The 22013-nt window shown below is 31.9% G+C and overlaps 1 protein-coding gene across 3 annotated transcripts; it reads right to left on the bottom strand.

The window, feature by feature from the left end:
- Positions 1-195: 195 nt before the first annotated feature.
- LOC114188259 (protein TSS-like) lies at positions 196-16316 on the bottom strand. 3 transcript variants are annotated; one of them, XM_028076837.1, is made up of 24 exons: positions 16215-16316; positions 16068-16133; positions 15820-15881; positions 14974-15066; positions 13722-13794; positions 13396-13623; positions 13257-13324; positions 13030-13161; positions 12891-12932; positions 12209-12733; positions 11952-12112; positions 10088-10610; positions 9922-9984; positions 9708-9809; positions 8398-8712; positions 7553-7645; positions 7355-7456; positions 7145-7249; positions 6792-6925; positions 5764-5947; positions 5356-5487; positions 4973-5085; positions 3542-3629; positions 196-3136 (listed from the first exon to the last, which is right to left on the bottom strand). In XM_028076837.1, the coding sequence occupies exons 2-24, from the start codon at positions 16126-16128 to the stop codon at positions 1061-1063; spliced, it is 5475 nt and encodes a 1824-aa protein (XP_027932638.1). In that variant the 5' UTR covers positions 16129-16133; positions 16215-16316; the 3' UTR covers positions 196-1060. The 3 variants fall into 3 exon arrangements, 2 of the variants coding, with proteins under 2 accessions (XP_027932638.1, XP_027932639.1); XM_028076838.1 differs by having other exon boundaries at positions 196-3133; XR_003605394.1 differs by lacking the exon at positions 16215-16316 and having other exon boundaries at positions 303-755; positions 887-3136; positions 16068-16128.
- Positions 16317-22013: the final 5697 nt, after the last annotated feature.

Raw genomic sequence — 22013 nt, 5'->3', positions numbered from 1 at the left:
ATTGTTGCTGCCGCTATTCAGTTATTCCATTAAATACATTTTAGTGTACCTTATTTTCTTGTTACACTTAAACTGAATTACAAATGACGTAGCTAATTGTTTCTAACTGCACATGATAAGTGCAAGTAGATCAAAAGAAATCTGCTCACGCGCGCACAAAAATTGTACTCAGATATAGTTCATACTTCTACTCAATTGTACCGAACAATGATCTTCACTAATAGAACTTTCACAAGATTCTAAATGTAACCAAAAAAGATATCAAGTCAAACAGAAAAAGAGAACCACCAATACACGAGAAATTACTCAAAGGAAGTAGATACAAAAGAACCAAATTAATTAACAAAGCTATTGTCAATGATGTAACAAAAGGAAAATTAAACACGATCTTTAATCCTGTAATTCAACATGTCAAAATTGCCTAACTAGATATTGAAAAATGTTTTTCACCGTCAAGGTCCCTCAGAGACCCCAAAACTGATAGCGATGACCCTGCATGCTGAACAAAGATAACTATTGGCTGCTGTTTGCAGCAACTTCAATAAGATTTTGATTCACAAGAACATTTCCAAGTCCCAACTAATCATCAAATAATGCACCCTAGTCATTCCGGATGATAAACTGCGACTAACTCGGACAACGGAATCAATAAAATAGCTCCAACTTTTGTTAGAAAAATAACCCTCCTGATCTTTCAGTCAAGGTCAAATCTTAGTTCCATGACGTAAGAGGCTTCACTGGTGCAACTATATTTTCTTCAAAAAATAAATGATGCATTGTTTTTAGCGCACGTGTTGTTTGGGGCAATGGACAGAATGAATAAATTATACAACATTGTATTAACTTTTCCAGAAGTTAAATTTCTGCAGGAAAGTAGAATACTCACAGAAACTTCCCAAATGGCAAGGCAGATACATAGTTAGCTGCACGGAAATTGTGATCGAGTTCCGTAAATGATCGAAAACCACATCTCCTTTTGCATGTGAAATTGTGAGATATCTCTCCATTTATTGGCAGTAATTCTGCTATAGTTTATTAGTAACAACAAAGAGACTTTGGGTTAAGCAGTAGCTGTACAATCTCTTCCAGAAGACAAGTTGATGGACTTGGGTACATCACTTCCTCTGACAACGCGGTTATAAGTAACCTTGAATGACTGTGAGCTACTGGGTCTAGTTAGCAAACTAATTGGCATTCTTAGTGTCTGCTTCCGGTTTCTTCTTCCCCTAATCAAAATACTGAAGGTTTTCTCACCATCTATGTTCTTTTCATTTCTGATGATCTTATTCAAGCCAATGTTATTGTTGGGTTTGTCCTCAGCACTTTCAAACCCATGAAAATTAGGATTCCCATTTTCTTTCACACTCTCTGCGTGAACTCTACCCACTTCATCCTCGCTAGTCTCTGATTCTAAAGGTTGCCCCTCTTTCTTGTATCCACCATCATTAGTAATGCCCTCCGGCAGAACAAAAGCTGAGTTTGAACTTTTTGAAACATGACACTGTTTTTGGGGCTCCAAAATGGGATCAGGCATTGGTTTGATGCTGGGTGCCAGAGGAGGAAATTCCACTGGATGACAACCAGGCCATACCGCATTTGGACCAAAATTAGATACAGTTGAGTTCATATTACATTGCCATGCGAACTGATTGACATGAAATGCGCTGCTAGTAACTGGAAAATTGTTGGATGGTATTGATTGAGGCTGAGTATAAGGAGGATACATAAATGGCAATGGTTGTATCATGTTTGGTGTATGTGGAGGTGATGGGTATGCATGGTGAGGAGAGGAACACATTTGTGTAACTGCTGGTAACATGGTAGCAGGTCCATGGTGAACATTCATATTTACTGGCCAGGGGCCAATCGGCGGAACAGCACCAGAAGCAGAAGGAACTGGTGCAGCTCGTGCAATGCCTGGTGCCGGATTGAATGGAGCTGCAGATGCAGATAACTTCTTATATGGGATGCCCAGGGAATCACCCTGACTTGATGGAGAAACACTGACTCTTAAATCTTCACCTTCTTGTGAGATGGAAGTAGTATGATTAGAGAGTTCAAAACAGTCAGAGTTACTAGTGTCAATTTCAAGTTTATGAGAATCCACAGGATCCTCCACTGCATCAATCATTATGATATTATCAACTGCTTCATGATCCTCAACATCCACAGAATCAACCCCTTCAGCACTCTCGAATTTTTCTTGAACAGAATCAGTAAATTGTGTTTGTTTCCTCTCAGGATCATTAGTATGATTTGAATCATCCAAAGAATCTGACACAGAACTTTTGTCCTTCTCTTTTAATGTATTTTTTACCTCTTCCAGGGTTGGTTCAGAATTTGCATGAATTTTAAAATCTTCCTCTTCATGTTTGCCCACGCCAAAAACAGGAATATTACTTTGAGGATTATAGACTTGCAACTTGGAAATTGTCCCAGGAGGAGCCACTGCCACTTCTTTGTATGAAGGAGATTTCCCAATACTAACTATAGAAGTCTTAAGAGTACTATTACCATTTGGTGATGAAAGTGAACCCATTTGTGAGCAAGAACTGATTAGTTTATCACCAATTTCTGATGAATCCTTTACAGTAGTCTTATCAGATGCAGACATGGACTTCACCCTGTATGTAACAGCTTTCACCACTTTCCTTCCAAATTTAGTTCCTTGGGATATGTTTACAGTATGATCATCAGCATAAACCCCATGGGATATTGTTCTCTTCTTCAGAATATAATATCCACTATTCTGTTCACTACTCATCCCATAAGTATAGTCTATGCCAGATTCCATCTTCTTTTTCTGATAATAAACTTTACCAATTGTTGCTCGTCTTTGCTTCAGCCGCTGGCAATATGAACCAGATGATCTTGGCCGTTGAACTGGTTGCCATCCATCCTCACCATCAGCATGTGCTTCAGACAAGATTTCAACAGAAACTTGTTTTTCATCCGAGGTCTTTTCTAAAAGGGCCTGTTCTGAATCAGGTGCAGAGTTGGTCTCCAGATCAGTATCTACATCAACACCTGCTCCAGGTATGAGTATTACTTCATCCGAAGTCTCTCTTGGAGTTTCTTTCCAAGACTCATCAGAACTTGCTGAGCCAATGTTTGGGCAGGATTCCATCCTCATCTGCTAAATATTTCTTTGTGAAATTAATATTATGAAAATACGTACAAGAAACACCAAATGTATGCAGTTAGTGAAACAATTCAAAATATTTTTCATGAAGTAAAAACTGTTACTTCATGGCTCATGCAGTAACAGTTCAACATTAAAGGGAAAAATAAAAAAGAGGCTCTGTTAGGTATCTGATTCCTCCAATGCAGTTTTCTTCTAACTATTGACTGAATTAGTCATGAAGTTTATTCCATGTTTTTTCAGTTAACACATTGTACAATGGTGTTAAATCTATGCAAACATTTTAGCAATATCAGAAAATGTATATAAGTAACAATCAGAAATCAGAAAACTATTCTGTATACTTCTAAATCAAACTAAAAAGTTGAAAATATCAAGATCGGTAAATCTGCATCATACCTTAGCTATCTGGCTTCTTTTCCTTAGTGCAATATCTCTCCCTTTGGGATCATGACTTGGATTAATGTAGTCAAGCAAGTCTGACACACTGAAAAATTCCATGGAAATATTATGAGTCGGGGTAAAAACTGTTTGAATGTATGATAGATATATAACATATGTCAGATTCCAAATTTGAAGAGGTTAATGGGAAGTTTTGACACACTACAAATAGAAGATGTTAAACATTTAAAAGAAAAAAGGAATCATGTTTGTGCTAGACATATACCGGAATCTGACACCCCAAACTTCAATGAACACCTGAAACCCTTCAAAATTTTGCTCTGTTGCAGTGTTCATGCCCATATCATGTTCTATATCAATCTAGTTATCTATACATTTCAGAATTGGAATTTCATCCAATTAAAATGAACATGTTGCTCATGATTCAAAGCATTATAAAATGAAGACAGTCAAGACCAAGAGAACAACAAAAGGTTGTATCAATAGTCATTAGAAATATCAAATAATTTCCAATAAAATTACATATTATAATCTCCCAACCAAAACTTGACAGAAATTCTCCCATAAGTACGAGTGGAAATGGGTTGCCTTTAATAGGCCCGACCACTCCCAGATCAAAGGTCCAAGCTTGGCCTATTACTTGACACAGGCCTTTCATGGAGGATTCAAGCTTAATCTGACCTACAAGTCTATCAAAAAGGCCTTTTTCTTCCTGAAAGCATCTCATATGTTCCGAAAAGCTTGTTCTGGAATGCATTTCATATGGTCTGGAAATCCTGCTCTGAAAATTCTAGAAAACTTGTTCCGGAAGATTTCTAACAAGTAATCCCGAAGTCACATTTATGAAGGGTAAAATGGTCATTTTAAATTTATGGGGATGCAGTTAGAATTATGGGGGTGCAGGAAGAAAAAACCTTAAAAAGTCTATATAGAAAATCTATTATACAGGCCCACAAACCTACTTTTAAATAGATGAACCCATGTTTGGTGGGTCAACTGGTCTGAGTCTCTTAATTGAATAAAACGTATATAATGTAGAAAGATTAGAATAAAAGTTAAATACTATAATAATAACAATAATATTATTATTATAATATTTATATTTATATTTACTTCATAAGATCATTATTCTATTTGGCACAAACAGCTTTAGAAATGGTCAAAACCCTGACATTTTAACTAAATAGAAATTTTAAAAAATGTTGGCCTAACTTCTTTAGTAAGTAGTTCTGGACTTGGCTGGCATAATGGGGGCTGGGCCACTGACCCTCGTTTGCCACCTTACCTATTTTCGTCGTTACCTGTGAGGTCTATTAAAAGACACCTATGCACAAGTAACAGCTACTAGTACTTGATTAAATTACAACTGTGCTTGAGTAATGGCTATAAAAGTACCCGATCCATACATCCCAGGCAGTTTTATTATACCTTAGATGGCCCTTGCTAGCAATAGATGTATCTGGCTTTTGAGTACCATTCCGTGCAGCTTCTTGTTGTTCTATAGCCTTGGACTCAAAATACTCAAGCCAAGCAGCAGCATCCTGTGACATTTTATAAAAAAACTTTAGATTATGGAAAACTGTACTAATTTTTTGTAAGACCAGTAAAGGGGAACTTACTAAATGAACTATTAGTCTAATGAGAATGATAAATAGGTATATTTTAATTGTGATACAAACCACTCAAACTCGTAAAATATGGACTTAGGGTTAACCCAGGTCTACAAAGCATACTTGTAAATGAGAACTGCCCAAACCTAGTTCTGTTTAAGGTGGTTTTCCAATACATATACAAAGTTTTGTTATTTATACCTGGGTCCGCAAGTCATCTGGACCAAGTTTTGCCCGCAGAATTTGCAATGTTGTTTGCTCATGCTGTACACTCAAAGGATATGCTTCCATCAATGAGAGTGCTATTGCTATTGCATGATAACTTGCAGCAGTCTGCACAGAATTAAAATTCCAAGAATATACACATTAAAACAAAGAGATGAGAACTCATTATTTTGGAATTTCTGATGAATTTAAATAAGTATTGGAACTAATTGCTGTACAGATTTTGTTTTATAATTCCTAAGTTTTATCCTCATTAATAGAGTCCACCTTTTAGAATGCACGTTTTATCAATTCATCCAAGAACTCAAATATTACATTTTACATCAAGGATCTCAAAAAATAAAACAAACTTGGCAAAGGCAGGAAATAAAATGAACATAAAACCTGAATATGATCTGGACCAAGTAATCTTTGGTTGCACTTTAGAGCTTTGTGAAGATACCGAAGAGCAACATTTACATTACCAAGCCCTTCCTCCATCATAGCCACATTAATGTATGTTGCAGCAGTGTTTGGATGAGATGGACCACAGGTTAGATGCAGAAGATATAATGCCCGCTTTACATACCTGGTTGATAACAGTTCCAGATCCAATCAGTAAACAAATTATTAAATCATCATAAAAATTGAACAATCTAAATCCACACCAACTATTTTAAACTGGTTATCATTAATCTTATTTTGTGAAGAACATCAGACTAGACGACCCAAGTAGGCAGTGATGAGAACCCAAAGCCAAAGCCAAAGATGACTATATGTCTGTATTTACATTCAAAATCAATAAACAAATAAAAGAAATCATCATAAGTATTGAGCGAACACTCAATTTTCTAAATCCATAACCACTATTTTAAATTGGTTATCATTAATCTTATTCTGTTAAGAATATCAGACTAGACAGCCAAATTAGGTAGTGATGAGAAACCGAAGCCAAGTTGACTAAGGTGTGTAATATGTAAGGAGAGGGAGTTGTGGTACACCTGCCAACTGCCAATCTGGCAGTAGAGAAGGAATGTGAGTTGGTTGTGTGGAGAAAGAATCTAAGAGTAGGAAATCATGGAGAGGGGTAAGGGCTAGAATTTCAGAACTGGGGCCTTGGAAGACACAAGGCCTCTTGAACACTTAGACTTTTCTTGTTAGTCTTTTCCCTATTTTCCTATTGCAAAGAATAATTTCATCTGTTTACAAGTAATACATTCTTCTCTATTTTCCCTCATAATTTTCCAGTACACCACAAGATGGATATGACATCCTCTCCTGTCTATGTAATGTCTTTTCTGTTACCTAATAAATTATTATTTTGAATTAATACGTTAATATTTAGTCATATAAGGTAAGAAAAACCAAGGGAATTTTTAATTATGAGAAGTCCGTGTACAATTATGCATCACCACTGCAAGAACAAAACATACTTCAGAGCAAGCTCTGTATGTTGAAGTCTGTAGTAGAAAACTGCAAGATCCCCATAACTCTTCATAGTATCTGGATGATCAAGACCCAGCTCTCTCTCATTAATATCCAGAGCTTTTTGTTGATAAATTGTAGCCTGTAGTTGGAATAAACAGTTCAATGAATTGGAGTTGTATTCAAAGACTAAAAAACTTAGATTACATATTTGACATTGAACAATAGTCAACACAAATGAAAAACTGCAAACTAATGATTGAATGTTAATTGTTTTGACTGTATATCTAGGCTATATATGCTTCTTTGGTTTGTAATGCAACATGCCTCGAAACCAAAACAAAATGACAACAAACAACACCTGATTGAAGTCTCCAGTGTGATATAAGACTACAGCAAGTAAGCTGTATGCTCCTGCTGTCATCCGATGATAGGGGCCACAAACAGCTACAAGTCTGGCAAGAGCCTGTCCAACAAATTATAGCGGTCATATGAAAAGGCATTTACTGTTGAAGTAAATTGTCACAAGTTCATAGAATTTCCTGACAAAGGGCACTGAAGATAGAGATACCTTTGTTCCATAGGTAACAGCGTCTTCAAGCTTTCCCTTGTCTAAAGCTGTTTTTGATGACTCTAATAACTGCCTGCCATCTGCCGATGAGCATGCTGCTTGCTGAAAAAGATGTATAGTTTACAAAGTTTGGATCAATGAGTAAATTTCCAAACCATTAGACAAGAGAACGTACAATGGTCTTGTTTATGTTATTACCTTATGAACTGGGACCAAACTGACAATGTCAGATTTCTGGAAGGGAATTGAAGAATTCATATCAAGATCCCTTGGAACAAGCTCAATGCCAACCTAACATGAAAGGTAGCAGCAAAAAACAACTGTCAATTAAGAAACAACTTAAATGTCATTTTTAATTGATAACCATAAGAACTACAATCTATAGATTAGTATAAGTCAGAACATATGTACATACTGTACCTAATTACCAATATATACACATGCATATGGGGAAACCATTATGATTCATGGACATCCTTATAAACAATATCAAAGATATGCACTGCCTGGCTTTTTGCCTTTTTCTTTGGAAAAAAAAAAGATTATTTTGATTTTTTTAAATCATCCTTTAACAGTTTAATATACTTAATTTGACGTGGGAATCTGAAAGAGAGTAGTGGATGGTTTGGAGAGAAATCTAAGGGTAAAAGTCTAAAACAATGTGGACACCAACACATTATGATTGTGCAAACCTGCCTTACAGGCAAATAATTATTAGAGGACATTTTACCTTCAAAGTGATGAGCACCAGTAGAAAATCCAGCCACCTATACACTCTATTTCATGATCACAAATTAAATCTGTAATCTGATAGTGACTACGGTATTATAAGAAGCCGAAGTAAGTCCCACATCAAGTGGAATGATCAGCGGACTACTTAAGTAGCTTGGGTACTCAGCATGCAATTATCATAGTGAATCATAAAATTTAGCCCAAAGAATCTTAATAAATGAAAATATGAAAAGAACATAAATGTATGACTCCATTGCTATGCAAACTAAAATGTAACAGATACTGCATATTTCATAGCCTACTTCCATTACCTTATGACATAAGCCACGCAAAATCGCAAACTTCCTCACATTACTGTAATTCAAGCTGCTAAGATCCCAATCAAATCGCTTCTTCAGAAACACCTCTAGCCATTTCCATACAAGAGGGTGGATTTTGCATGATTTATCTGACTGTCTATCTTCAGGAACACCAAGCAGCAAATTCAATGCAGCAGTAATGGATGCAGCCATCTTTTCCTTGTCAACAACTGCAATCACTGCCCGCAGGATATGCTTGAAAGCTCGAACTATCATCTCATGAATACAAAGTGATTGTACATGTGATAGTTTTTCGGAAAGCTTGACCTATGAAAATAAAAATAAGAGGCAAACGTCATGAAACATGAAAAAGCCAATATAAATTTACACGTAAGAAACAAAATCCTTCCTCTTTTCTTTTGAAAATAAAAGCCTCTAAAAGAATAGAGGTAGACAGTATAACAAGGGTGGAAAACAAAGCAGTACATAATTGGGAGAAGAAATCTGGATGTCAAAAGAATGAGCAAATAGGGGTGAGTAAGTGGACTGGTCCGGCACACTCAGTCCACAAAACATGCTCTTTAAATGGCCCGGACAAGTCCATTTCAATCTTTTCTTCTAGGTCCGTATCTAACTTACAAATGCCCAAATATAAAATGGACCAGTCAGCGGGCCTAAATAGTGATCCAGAAGAATGAAAAATCTACTAATAAAAAAAAAACTATTTAATAGTTTTTCATTTTCTAAAGTATCATCTATCAGACTATCAAACTATTATCTGTAAAACTAAATTGAAATTTAATAAACTCAACTTTTTTGTCTAAAACGCTAAGTTTGAAATCATGGATTAAAGCCAACATGTTTAACAGACCAGGCTGGTAGGTTGAATATAATCATATGGATGAAGAAAGAAAGAGTCCATTATACATGAAGGTTGGTGGGCCTGGGTCTATATATGCACCCCTATATAATAGTGAAGAAATCTGATCACCAAGTGTTGTAACGTGAATATAATTATGCAGTTTAAGAAAAAAAGAGTCCGTTATCCATGAAGGTCTGCGGACTTGGGTCTGCATAATTTTTGAAGTGAAATAATTTTTGAAGAAATCTGATGGCCAAGTGTGTTTATAGTCATATATTCAGAGAATTAGAGTGGTAATTAAATCATGAAAGATTTTAACCAAATACTTACAAATAAGTTCTTTTGAAAAAAGCAGAAAGTATTCAACCATAAAGAGGGCCACATGATACCTGCTTTTGGTCGATATCATTATTTATTATTACAACTACACAAAGTAAGAAAACAAGTTTAGAGTACTAACAACATGTCCAAGAGAATGCATACGTAGACCCCTAGTATGCATAAAATCAGTTAAGGTGCGACCATCAACTGGAGAGAGTTCCAACGAGCCAAAATCTGCAACCTGTATTGCATATAATAATTATTATTGTTACTACTACTAGAAAGGATGATCATAATCTTATCAATTAGAATGCCTTTTAAGAGAACTAGGCAAACAAAAATCATATCTTTACCAGCTTCGGGAGAGCAACATCGATGTAGTATTTTTTAGACAAGTCAATCAGGTCTTGCATGGACTGATGATAAAACAAAATCAGTTAAGGTCAGATTTTTAATGTAACAGTTAAGTTCAAATACTGGAAATTTTAGAGATACTTTGTTAGACCTTGAAGAAAATACCTTGCTGTGAAGTCCAGTTCCTGATTCTTTTAACCGAGTAAAAGCTGCTTCAGATAGAAATCCCTTTAGTACAAGCTCATTTTTTGCTGCTGCTGTTTCATGTTTGGATTCTACTGAGGGCACCAAAGCACTTTCAGGCTCTCCATTGACACATGCCACATGAGATTTGGAGTTTTCAGATGCCAGCTTCACACTACTTCGATCAGATTTACTTTTATTACTCTTGAGGGCTTTGAAGGGTTTCCCTAGCCCCTCAACCTTCATTTCATTCTCAGCCTTACCCAACAATGGTTTTTTATCTTTTTCGCTATTGTGGTCTTGCAAATGTTGTATCCAGCATGCTCCAAGTTCCCATCTTATGAAATTGTCCACACCAGGTTCCTCTTCCTCAAGCTTAGAAAGGCTTTCTTTAATAAGCCTCTCCACAAAAGCTTGAGAAACTCCAAGCTCTTCAGTCTCAGGCATTTGCATTTGATTGGGTCTATTCTTCTCGGACTGTGCTGAGTTGAGAATTAGTCTTAAACTGCAAAAAAGGAAAAATAATTACAGGCCCAAAGATCTTGTTTTTTCTTTATCGGCACAGGCCCAAAGATCTTGTTTTGGTTGATGAATAAGAATTAGATCAATGGATCAACCAAAGCAAGTTATAAATGTAACAAAAGCCAAAAAATAAAAACAGACAAGCTAGAGAACTGGAGTAGCTCCAAAAATGAAAATTATCAACAATAAAAAATCCTCCAAATACAGAAGAAAAAGAAATAGCAGAATAAATAACCAAATCAAGCTTACGAATTTCATCAAAAGAAACCCCCAATGGAACTTTTTTAATCACACATCATACACTATGAAGCACAGACTCTACCACAAACAACATCACACAACAAATGTCCAAAATACAAGATACACACACACACACACTCAATAAGACAAAAGTCTAAATTGATTAGAATCAATATTTATAAATATTACCTTCTGAAAACAAAGTTGTTAAGATTTACAATTTTCATACAACAATAATTGAGAAGGTTTGTTACACAATGCAATCTTTACAAAAAAGATCCCACAATAAGAAGATAAACCATATCTCTTAAAACAATCAGTAAAGTCTATGATATTGTTTCTCAAAAAATATGGAGTCTCACAACATTAATAATATAAGAAGACTCTTTTTAAATAATGATCATTTTTTACGACAATGTTTAGCCAAAAGCAAAGCCAGCTCGCTCTCTTAGCCTGTGTTTTGGAGGTGCTCGAGCTGAAAAAAGATAAATAAGTTGTGACACAGTAGATGGGTGTCCAACATGTATCCAAGGTGTATGGACAAGTGTCCTGGTTTGTGTTTGAAAAATGTTAGGCCCATTTGTGTCAGTGCTTTATAGACACGGGATAACTTTAACAACATTGAATTAGATTCAAATGCTACAATCTTAGATATAACAAAAAACATCAAAACCATGGTTAGATCTTATTCATAAATACAATTCTCACTCGTTTTGTAGGTCCAGCTAATAACATTACAAACCATAATACACAGACAGGAGAGAGAGCACATAGTTTACGAGCACAAGAGTGTAATGTAAAGTAGTAAAACTACTTCATTCAATGGTTAGAAAATACTGCCCTAAGCTCATAGCCAGTAGTAAAAAACTAATTCACGCTAAATCAGGAAATTAACATCACTAAATTTTACTAAATTCATTTTAAAAACGATTTTTCCCAATCTGTGAAAATACAACCCCACTTAAATAAACAGTGTTTTGGGGATGATATCATTAAATAGGGTTAAATTAGTTAAGATTTGTTTATATTTTTGGTTCACTATAGATGTATTTTTTTCACATATATTTGAGTTTAGAGGGAGTACCTGTTAATGTTGAGTGCATTGGCACCACCATCTGGCTGATCAAACAATTCAATACTTTGATAAGATGAAGAGTTGACATTTTCATTTTCTCCCCCTTCAACTTTCACAGAAACCAAATAACCACAGTATCTTACAACAACAACACCTAAAGTGGTAACGTCCTGCATGCAGAATGTGGAGAGTTTATCAGTTATATGATGGCAAAGAAACAACTCTAAGGAACTACAACCACTCTTTCTATGTAAAAGTTATCATACATGGGCTGCAGTATTCTCGTCAGCAGTGATTCCTTTCAGTAGATTTCTCCCTATTAGATCCTTTTGATTTATTCCAGTAGTTTCAACTCCATCAATTTTCGAATCAACCTTGCAGTTAGCGAGAGAAGCATCCTTCATGACTCTGATACTCAAGTCACCTACTCTGTCGGTGAAATGAATACCATTTTCTGTAATAGAACTGTGGACATCTGACTCTCCCATTACTTGTTTAACAGCCTTAATAGCTCTCAAAATGGCAACATCAACAAATAAGGTGTGGAGAAGGAATGCTTTTCTATCACGAATTTGCCTTTCTTCTGCTGTATTGCAAGGCATAAATGCAATAAATGAAAACTCCTTGGCCCAAGGAATCAAATCAAATTTCCCATCCCTTCCTAGACCGCCACCATTTCCTCCCCAGTTTTTATCCTCCACAGGAAGGGGAGAGAAAACTGACGGTGATTGCGCCACTCCAGGAGGAACAAGCCATGTGTTGGCTCTGAAGCCGTAAGGGAGATTCCCAAACTGATGGGACAAAAGGAAATGGGAAATGGCAGAGCACAAGTAAGCACATGAAAATAGATATTAAACTGTTATACGGTACTTCCATGCACTAGTTATAAAAAGTTTAAGTAATAAACATAGTGAACAAGGAAAACAAAATAAAAAAGGTGACCGGTACCTTGTTACGTTCTGAAAATGCTTTTAATAGATCATCATAAGCCTGAAATTGAGAAAAGAAATTCGTAAAACTAACCGAAGTTAGAACTAGCTTAAACCCTATCCAAAGTAAACATTTACGTAGAGGCATGAAAACTAACAGTATCAAAAGCTCTACTAAGCCGTGTTAACAAATCAACAAGGTTATGACTAAATATCTGCTGCTTTCCAACACTGAAAAATCCATTTCTGCAAGCTTCAACGTGCACTACTTTCCCGTTACATAGCTTCACCTAATAAGCATAAACGAAGAGATTTCATTGTTTCTCAATTCTCACTCAAAAAAAAAAAAAAGTAACAAAAATTACAAATGCGTAAATATATTTACATCAAAGGAGAAGAGATGATCCGCCTCCAATATCTCCGGAACTCGTCGTCTCACTGTTTTCTTTATATCTGTCGCGAACTCAGGAGTTTTAGACACGGAAACGAATAAAATAAACTCAAAGGAAGAGAAAGGATTGTACATTGGAAAGGAGGAGTGAGATGCGAAAGAGAGAAAAACTCGTAGAAGCTCCCGAGCCTAGGGCACGAGTGGCTTATCCCGCCATCTCCGTCAAACGCAGCCGCCGCTGGAGGCGGCGCGTGAGGGTTCACATTCTTCGCCGCCGACGAGTGGCCGAAGTTCGTCGTGCAGGCCACGATGTCCAGTAGCCGTCTGACGTGAGCCACTGCTCTGTCTTCGTCATAATCCTCTGCAAACGAGATCACGACGTCGTACAGTTTTAATTCATTTATTTCTTATTAATTAAAAATAATCTATCGGTAAATGTAAAAAGAATTTAAAAAATACCTTCGATTAAAGTGAGGACGCATGGCTTCAGTACGAACAGGTCCACAGTGTCTTTCAATTGCGATCCTCTCACCTTTATTTATACATAACCTTCGTTAAGAAATATTTAAATAATAACAAAAAGCATTTACTATAATCCTTTTTTATTTTTGTTTATACTAAAACTAAATTAAAGAGCCGTAATCTTCAGTATTTTCTTTTATAAAAAGTTGTTTGTAGAATGTGTATGCACAAAGAATAAAATATTATACTTACAACTCAATGAAATAAAAATACAAACTATAATTCGTCTAAAATACTTACAAAAGAGGACAATTTTTCTTCGCTATATAAGCAAATAATAGTTGTAACTCACAAAAACTAATTAGGAGGTTCTTTTTACTTTCTTTATGAAAGTTCGCACTTAAAAACAAAAGAAACTCCTTATTATAGGTTTAATTTATGTGTATCATAAATTTAAAATTTTGCGCATGTTTGTAAAACTTTTTTACACAAATACTTAAGAGGAATTCATTTCATGGCCACACCATTCATCTAAAGAACCGAATGACGATATAAATTCACCAAAAATTATATTGGACAGTATTAAAAAAGTTTTACAACAAAATGCGCGTATATTAAATTAATGATAATAAGTTAATTTTAATACATTATTAATGTAATGATTTATGTATAAGCATAATTTTTAAAGCAGTAATTACAGGATCTAATAACTTTTAATATGACAATTTGTGTAATTAATCATAATGTCAAGGTGTTTTAATTAATTTTAAAAAATATGAGCAAAATATACTGTAAAACTTCAACTAGCTCAAAACTCCCAGGCAACAATAATTCAAGCTTAATTTTGGTTTACCTAACTCCTTCGTAGCTTCATTATTTTTTAATTTATCACTGTAATACTGAGGTGTTTCGTAATTTTATGTACTATCTAATTTATATTTTTGGCTTATAATGTAAGGTAAAAAATAACAAAATAAAGGAAATAAAAAAAAATTGTTGAAAATATGATTATGAAATAAAAATGTTTAAGACAAGATTATCATGTACTATACATTCTCTTTCTTGTATACCATTAATATTTTTTAATAATTCACAAATAAACTCTCTCATTAACAATTATCTTACTTGAACTCACGTTAGCAACAGATTAATTATTTATTTTTGCAAAGAAAAAAAATTAAAATCCCCAGAGTCCAGATTGCTACTATAAAATGCTTAAAATAAATAATTAATATTGTGCAAAATTTACCTCATGAGATAGGGAAAAATTAGTGATATAACAAGTCTCTGTATTCACTGATAAAAGCCTACGAACATCAATTATTTTGTCCGTCGATATCCCCTGTTTCACAAGAAAACACTCAGTCACTTCCAACAAGTATTTTGCAGAAATTTACAAGAAACATAAGAATAGCATGAACAAAGTGGTGAAAGCTACCTCATACATCTTATATTCAAATCATTTACCTGTACGCTACAGAGAAAAAGACTTGTCCAGAAGTTATTTTGGTTTCAGTTAGAACTTTTTTTTTCTTCCATGTAAATCTTGTCATCTCTAAATAACAGCTTAGTACCCAACGCTTCTATCCCTTTCGGCACAAATTAACATGTTCACGGAAAATGAAATACATCTAATAAACCCAAAAGATGAAGGTATACAGAAATAATGGATTTAGCCTTGTCAGAGAGTTCATCAAGTTTTTGGATTTATAATAATAAATTGTTCAACACTAATAAGATTAATGTTACATAATATATGTTAAATCAGGATCAGTTTTATTTTAAAATATGTTAGAATCAGTTTTGTTTTAAAATTAGTTTATTATACAGTCTTTTTTCTGTTCCGCTTGTTCCTTAAACATAGTACATTTGTTGAACTATGATAATACGATTAAGAATCAGTATTCTCCTCTTAACTCTCCTATAACTCTCCTCTTAACTCTCCTATAACTCTCCTATAACTCTCTAAGATTTAAGATTACTTTCTAACATTATAAAACATGACATGACAAATATCAGGAAGCAAACTTTGTATTTGTTAATCATCTAATATTACTAATTAGTTATAATATGTTCACAGATTATATATACAAACCTTGAGAACAACATGTGTTTCACCAGGCAGATTAACAGTGATATCCATCACACCAGGAAGAACTGCAGAATTGCAAGAAAAAACAGCCCATCAATCTGGCATTATCATGATAAATGCAACTTTTAATTTCATAACTTTTACACTTTGGCATTATCTTGATACTGATTAAACGAAGAAACTATTATCGCTATTGAAACACCTCTAAATACGATAAGAATCGAGAAGCATTGAGCTAAGGAATTTGTTACCCTTCTCTTCTTTCTTTTTCTTCTCTCCTTTCCCCTTTGCGCGACTGTATCTGGGTGCCATTGAAGCTGTAACGAGGAAAAAGATAAATGATGGAGAAAGAAAGAAAAGGGAAAGAATAACAGAAAATGAAAAACTAGAAAATGCACCGATAGAAGTGGATGAGTAATTGAAATTTAGTGTAGAGGTTGGAAGAGTGAAAGAGGTCGGTAGAAGGTGGAAATGAGTGTAAATTGGTGATTGAGTTGAGAGGCAAGAAAAGATAAATAGAGGGAAAGATAAGAGTAGTGTGATAAGGCATGAAGGGCTGAGATTTAGTTGTCAGAAATCAGATTTGATAATTGGCAGCTTCTGATATTGTGGTCATCTAATCAAGATGATTTTTGTTAATGTAAACCATATCACGTGATCAACACAACTAATTCTTAAGAAAAATTTTCAGCAACCACAACCTCAACATTTTAATAAAAACAAAATTCTAAATTTTGACTACATAATTTATATTTATAATTATTTTTAACCATACATTAACAAATTAAATATATATGTATCTAATCAATTAAAAAATGTATGTAATCAATTAATTACTTGATCAATTACAAAATTTATGTAATTAATTAATGATCTCTTATGGTAATTTAGGAGTGCACAAGAAATAAGTTGGGGTGGGTTTACCCTTAAAATTTTGATTAAATCATCTTTTAGATTCAAATTTATCCCTATTAAGACGGCACGGAGCCGATTCAATCTAGTTTTTTCAAGATAATAAGTTAATTTTAACATAGTTAAATCATAAATAAAATTTTATCTATTAATTTTAGCACAATTAAATCATAAAATAAAATTTAAATTTAAATTAGGGTGTATTTTAAAACATTATTGAAAAGGATATATAATTTTATTGCAAATATTCTAGAACATTATGTATTACATAAAAAAAAATTGTTATTAATGCACATTTCTTAAAAAATTATATTGGTAGGAGGTAAAATAAGTGCTAGTTATTTATTTGTTTATAAGACAAAATTATGTTGTACACCCAGTAAAAGACTTAAATGTAAAAATCATTTTGTTCCATCCCAAGCGTGCATTCATTTTATATCTTCTTTCTATATTCAACTAAAAAAGTCTGATAGTACAATACAAATATTTAATTGTAACTGATAAGTTTTTTATTTTAAATGAAAGGAAATATTTTTTTACTCAACAAACTCTTTTAAATATCTTTTGCTTTGACTTTAACTCTATTTTTAGTTTGGTTAGTGGTAAAAAGTGATTAAAATTTCTCTTATTTATTTTGTAAATTCTTTTAGTTGGAGCTGTTTTTAGGTTAGTGAAGTTATTCGTGTAGTTAACTATTATAATTGAATTAAAATTGGATGTTCATATTCGTGCACGCAGGTATTCTATTCTCTTAGAATGAGTTAGAATGTTGAGCAACACAACATTTTTTTAATATGGGGTAATGAACTTTTTCTAAACTTAAAATATATATATATATATATATATATATATGAATCACAATTGAAAATTTTAATAGGTTCAACACCAAGGTGCCAAACGCAAAAAATTTGAGATTTGAGGATTCTTCTTCAAGCATCAATAGAAGCTGTCAAAATAGTTATACAAATACATTAATATATGCATATTGAATAAGGAAGTAAAGAAATTTAGATGTGTACTGTTCATCTTATATTTTATTGGGTTAAATATATTTTTGGTTCCTTAACTTTCAGTGAATTTTAGAATTAGTCAATTTCAAAATTTTGAACCAATTTAGTCCTTCATCTTTTGAAAAATACGTGCATTTAGTCCTTTCAATCAATTTCTTTTAGGTTTATTTGATGTTTCGTACACATTTTAAGATTGTATTTTAGTTGTTTATACTGTCTAACACATTTTCCTTTAATGTTAAGTCATATACTAACGCGCTTGAAATGTCAAATAAACTTAACAAAATTTGATTAAAAGGACTAAATTCACGTATTTCGAAATATGAAAGACTAAATTGGTTCAAAGCTTCGAAATGAACTAATTCCAAAATTCACTAAAAGTTAAGGGACCAAAAACATATTTAATCCTACTTTATTTAATTTTTATTTCTCTGATTTATTCTTGTAAAACTTTTGTACATGGACTGTAATACTTATTTTATAGTATGTTTTTAATAATATTGTTTCTCAAAAAACCAAACTTGGTTCCCATATTGAGTTGCATTTAGTGACACTACCTTGAACTGTGTGATCTTCCCAACTAATCAACACAATTGTTTGCAGAAAAGGAAAACAACAAAAGGAACACAGAATAATTTAATTAAAAAAAAAAGAAACACAGACAAACATGAGTCAGAAGGACTAAGATAAAAAAGAAATCAATAATGACTAGAAAAATGTTAAATCCAATGAATTAATTTATAAACATTCTTATGCCAGTTCAAGAAGTTAAACAGTGAAAGAACGGAGAGTGATGATTTAATATAAAAAATGTTACTAATTTTGAGTGTAAGAAAGTGATTAATGCATAATGATTTGTGAGATTACATCATATTTTCTATCTCGTTGTTTCAGAGAGATATGCATAATAATTGTGTCAAATTACCACTCTATCCTCTTATTATATTGTAAAATACTCATCTGTTAAAAGTGCATGAGTTCGAGGTTTGCATAAAGAACCATAATTTATGTCCCTTTATGTATTTTTTTTATCCAATTCCAGCTTGTTTGTATCCGATTCGAGCTTGCTTGCATCATATTCTAGTCGTTGCTTTTTTTCATTTTTTGACTGTGTTGATTAAAAATTAATCATTCTTTTGGTAATGAAAAAAATTAAAATATTTTATTTTTTCGATTCAAATACATTAAAATATTCTTTTTCAATTAATATTTATCTATAATATTTAAATTTATTTAGAAAAAAAATTAAAATTAATTACAACTTATCTAATTATCATTTTATACTATATTTAACATCAAAGTAATTTGGTAATCTAATTTTTTTATACATTAAATTTTATTTTTTATTAGTCACACTCAAATCTGACACAAACTTTCATAATATTTACTCTTAAATCTACTTCACTATCACCTCCAAATCTCTTAAAAAAAACAACACAAATTTTATCTTCAAATTCACTAGAATCAATAATCTCCCTATCTTTTAAATAAATTATTTAATAAGAACACACCCTAAATTTTAGAAATCAATTTAAAGACCAATTATATTATTTTAATAATCAATAATATTTTATTTTATAAATTAAAATCCAAATTAATTACTAACGTATAGTGACTAGTAACTTCTAATTACTAAATTTAATTGGTAACGAAATATTTCCTTGTAGTATAATTAGGTATCATCAACTAGTTTTTTTATTATTATTAATAGAAAAAATCGTTTTTAAGAAAAAAAAAAGGTAAAATTAAAGAGAGAAACACAATTAAACAATACCTCCTTTTATTTTTATTTTATTTCATCCGTTAATCTGCATCCCACTCTGTCATATAACATATTTTAAAGTTATATTATTTTTTTAATTTATATTAATTTAAATATATAATAATTTTTATTAAATAAAAAATTAAACAAATAAAATATAATTTACTTTATATTATTCATTTATATAAATTTTAATTTATATAAAATATAATTTCACACATCCTCACCTCATCGTGTTCTGATTATGGGCCGAGTATTTACTTCCTGCACCTTTGCATTATAAAGATGTTTTTTATTTGGGACTACCTTCTCCTTTTTAAGGACATCTATTACTTTATTTAACATATTTTCTTTTTTATTTTTACAAAATATGAAAATTTTGACTCTAGTTATAATGAAATAATTTTTAATTTTAACTTTTCAAGAATTACAAATAATTATTTTTACTTTTTAAAATTAAATTTAAAAATAAGTAAACAGCATTTATTTTATAAATGATAAACTTTTTTTCAGATGTTCCATGTTGATGTTATATTACATGTTGTTAGGTAACACCAAGGTATTGGTTAATTAGTATTTTATCTGACGCATAGATAGTTAATCAGTATCATATTACATCATAAATAAAAATCATAATTTTTAATTTTAAGCAATCAAATATAATAATGGAAAGATCAAAATCAAAACTTTTTTTTATAAGGAGTAAAAAACATATTTAAGTAGAAAAAGTAAAGTTAAACGGAGAAACACAATTAACCGATATATTATGGTTCATAATTTTTTTAACCAAATACGATTCATCTTACATTTCCTTTGTGAGATTACTTTTAAAATGATTAAAAACACTATATAATTACACAAACCACCACCAACTACAAACCCAAATTAATGATATATATCATCTTATGATTCATAATTTTTTGTTAAAATACTCCCTTGGTCCATGTTTTTGTTGAAAAATCTCAAATAGGTTTTAAGATTTTTTTTAGTCTCAATTAGGTCCATATTTTTTAAAATGTGTAACAATTAGGCTCATTTCGTTAGTATAGAGTTAACGGTGTTAAAGATGTGCCACGTGTCAGCTCCACATTTTTTTGAATTTTTTTAATTTTTTTTGAAAATTATTCATGCCATGTGTCACGTCAATACTGTGCCACGTGTCACGTCAGTATTGTGTCACGTGTAAAGTCAGTAAGGTGACACGTGTCAAATCATTCTCTTAATTTCAATTTGGTCCATATATTTGTTATTTTAATTATATTTCAGTCAATTTTTTTTTTTAATTTTCAATTTCATCATCTCCAAATTGAGATCAAATTTAACTTTTCTATAAATTTTAGGTTAAAATACTCCCTCTGTCCATGTTTTTGTTGAAAAATCTCAAATAGGTCTTAAGATTTTTTTTAGTCTCAATTAGGTTCATATTTTTTAAAATGTGTAACAATTAGGTTCATTATGTTAGTATAGAGTTAACGGTGTTAAAGATGTGTCACGTGTCAGCTCCACATTTTTTTGAATTTTTTTAAAACTTTTTAAATTTTTTTTAAATTATTCATACCACGTGTCTCGTCAGTATTGTGCCACGTGTCAAGTCAGTAAGGTGACACGTGTCAAATCATGTTCTTAATCTCAATTTGGTCTATATATTTGTTATTTTAATTATATTTCAGTCCATTTTTTTTTAATTTTCAATTTCATCCTCTCCAAATTGAGATCAAATTTAACTTTTATATAAATTTTATAATGATATTTTTATTAAAAATTTTAATAATATTAAGTTTATTTTATATTTTGTTTTAAAATTTTAAAATATTTATTTTAACTTGTTACAAAATTGTTTTCAATAATTTATATACAAATGTTAGAGTTGGTTTAAAATTAACAATTTTATAAATTTAAATATAAAATTTTAAAACAATTTTGTAAAAAGTTAAAATAAATATATTTAAAAAATTTAAAAAAAATGGACTGAAATGTAATAAAAATAACAAATATATGGACTAAATTGAGATTCAGACAATGATTTGACACGTGTCACCTTACTGACTTGACACGTGGCACAATACTGACGTGACACGTGGCATGAATAATTTTCAAAAAAAAATTAAAAAAAATTAAAAAAATTAAAAAATTTTAAAAAATTTTAAAAAATTCAAAAAAATGTGAAGCTGACACGTGACACATTTTTAACACCGTTAACTCTATACTAACGGAATGGGCCTAATTGTTACACATTTTCAAAAATATGGACTTAATTGAGACTAAAAAAAATCTTAAGATCTATTTGAGATTTTTCAACAAAAACATGGACCAAGGAGTATTTTAACCTAATTTTTTTTATCATAAATGGGACACACATTAGTGTATAAAATAAACCACACATTAGAGTTCTAACTTCTAATTAACCATAACCAAAAAAGATATACTCACCTTCCTATAAAGAGAGAAAACAAAAAGTATAGATATGATACTGAAATGAAGACCAAATCTCATAATCAGTTTGATTTAGAAGT

This window comes from Vigna unguiculata, chromosome 6 (assembly GCF_004118075.2).
Source record: "Vigna unguiculata cultivar IT97K-499-35 chromosome 6, ASM411807v1, whole genome shotgun sequence".
Lineage (NCBI taxonomy): Eukaryota > Viridiplantae > Streptophyta > Magnoliopsida > Fabales > Fabaceae > Vigna > Vigna unguiculata.
The sequence above is the reverse complement of the archived record's forward strand: the minus strand, read 5'-3'. Positions and strand labels throughout refer to the sequence as shown.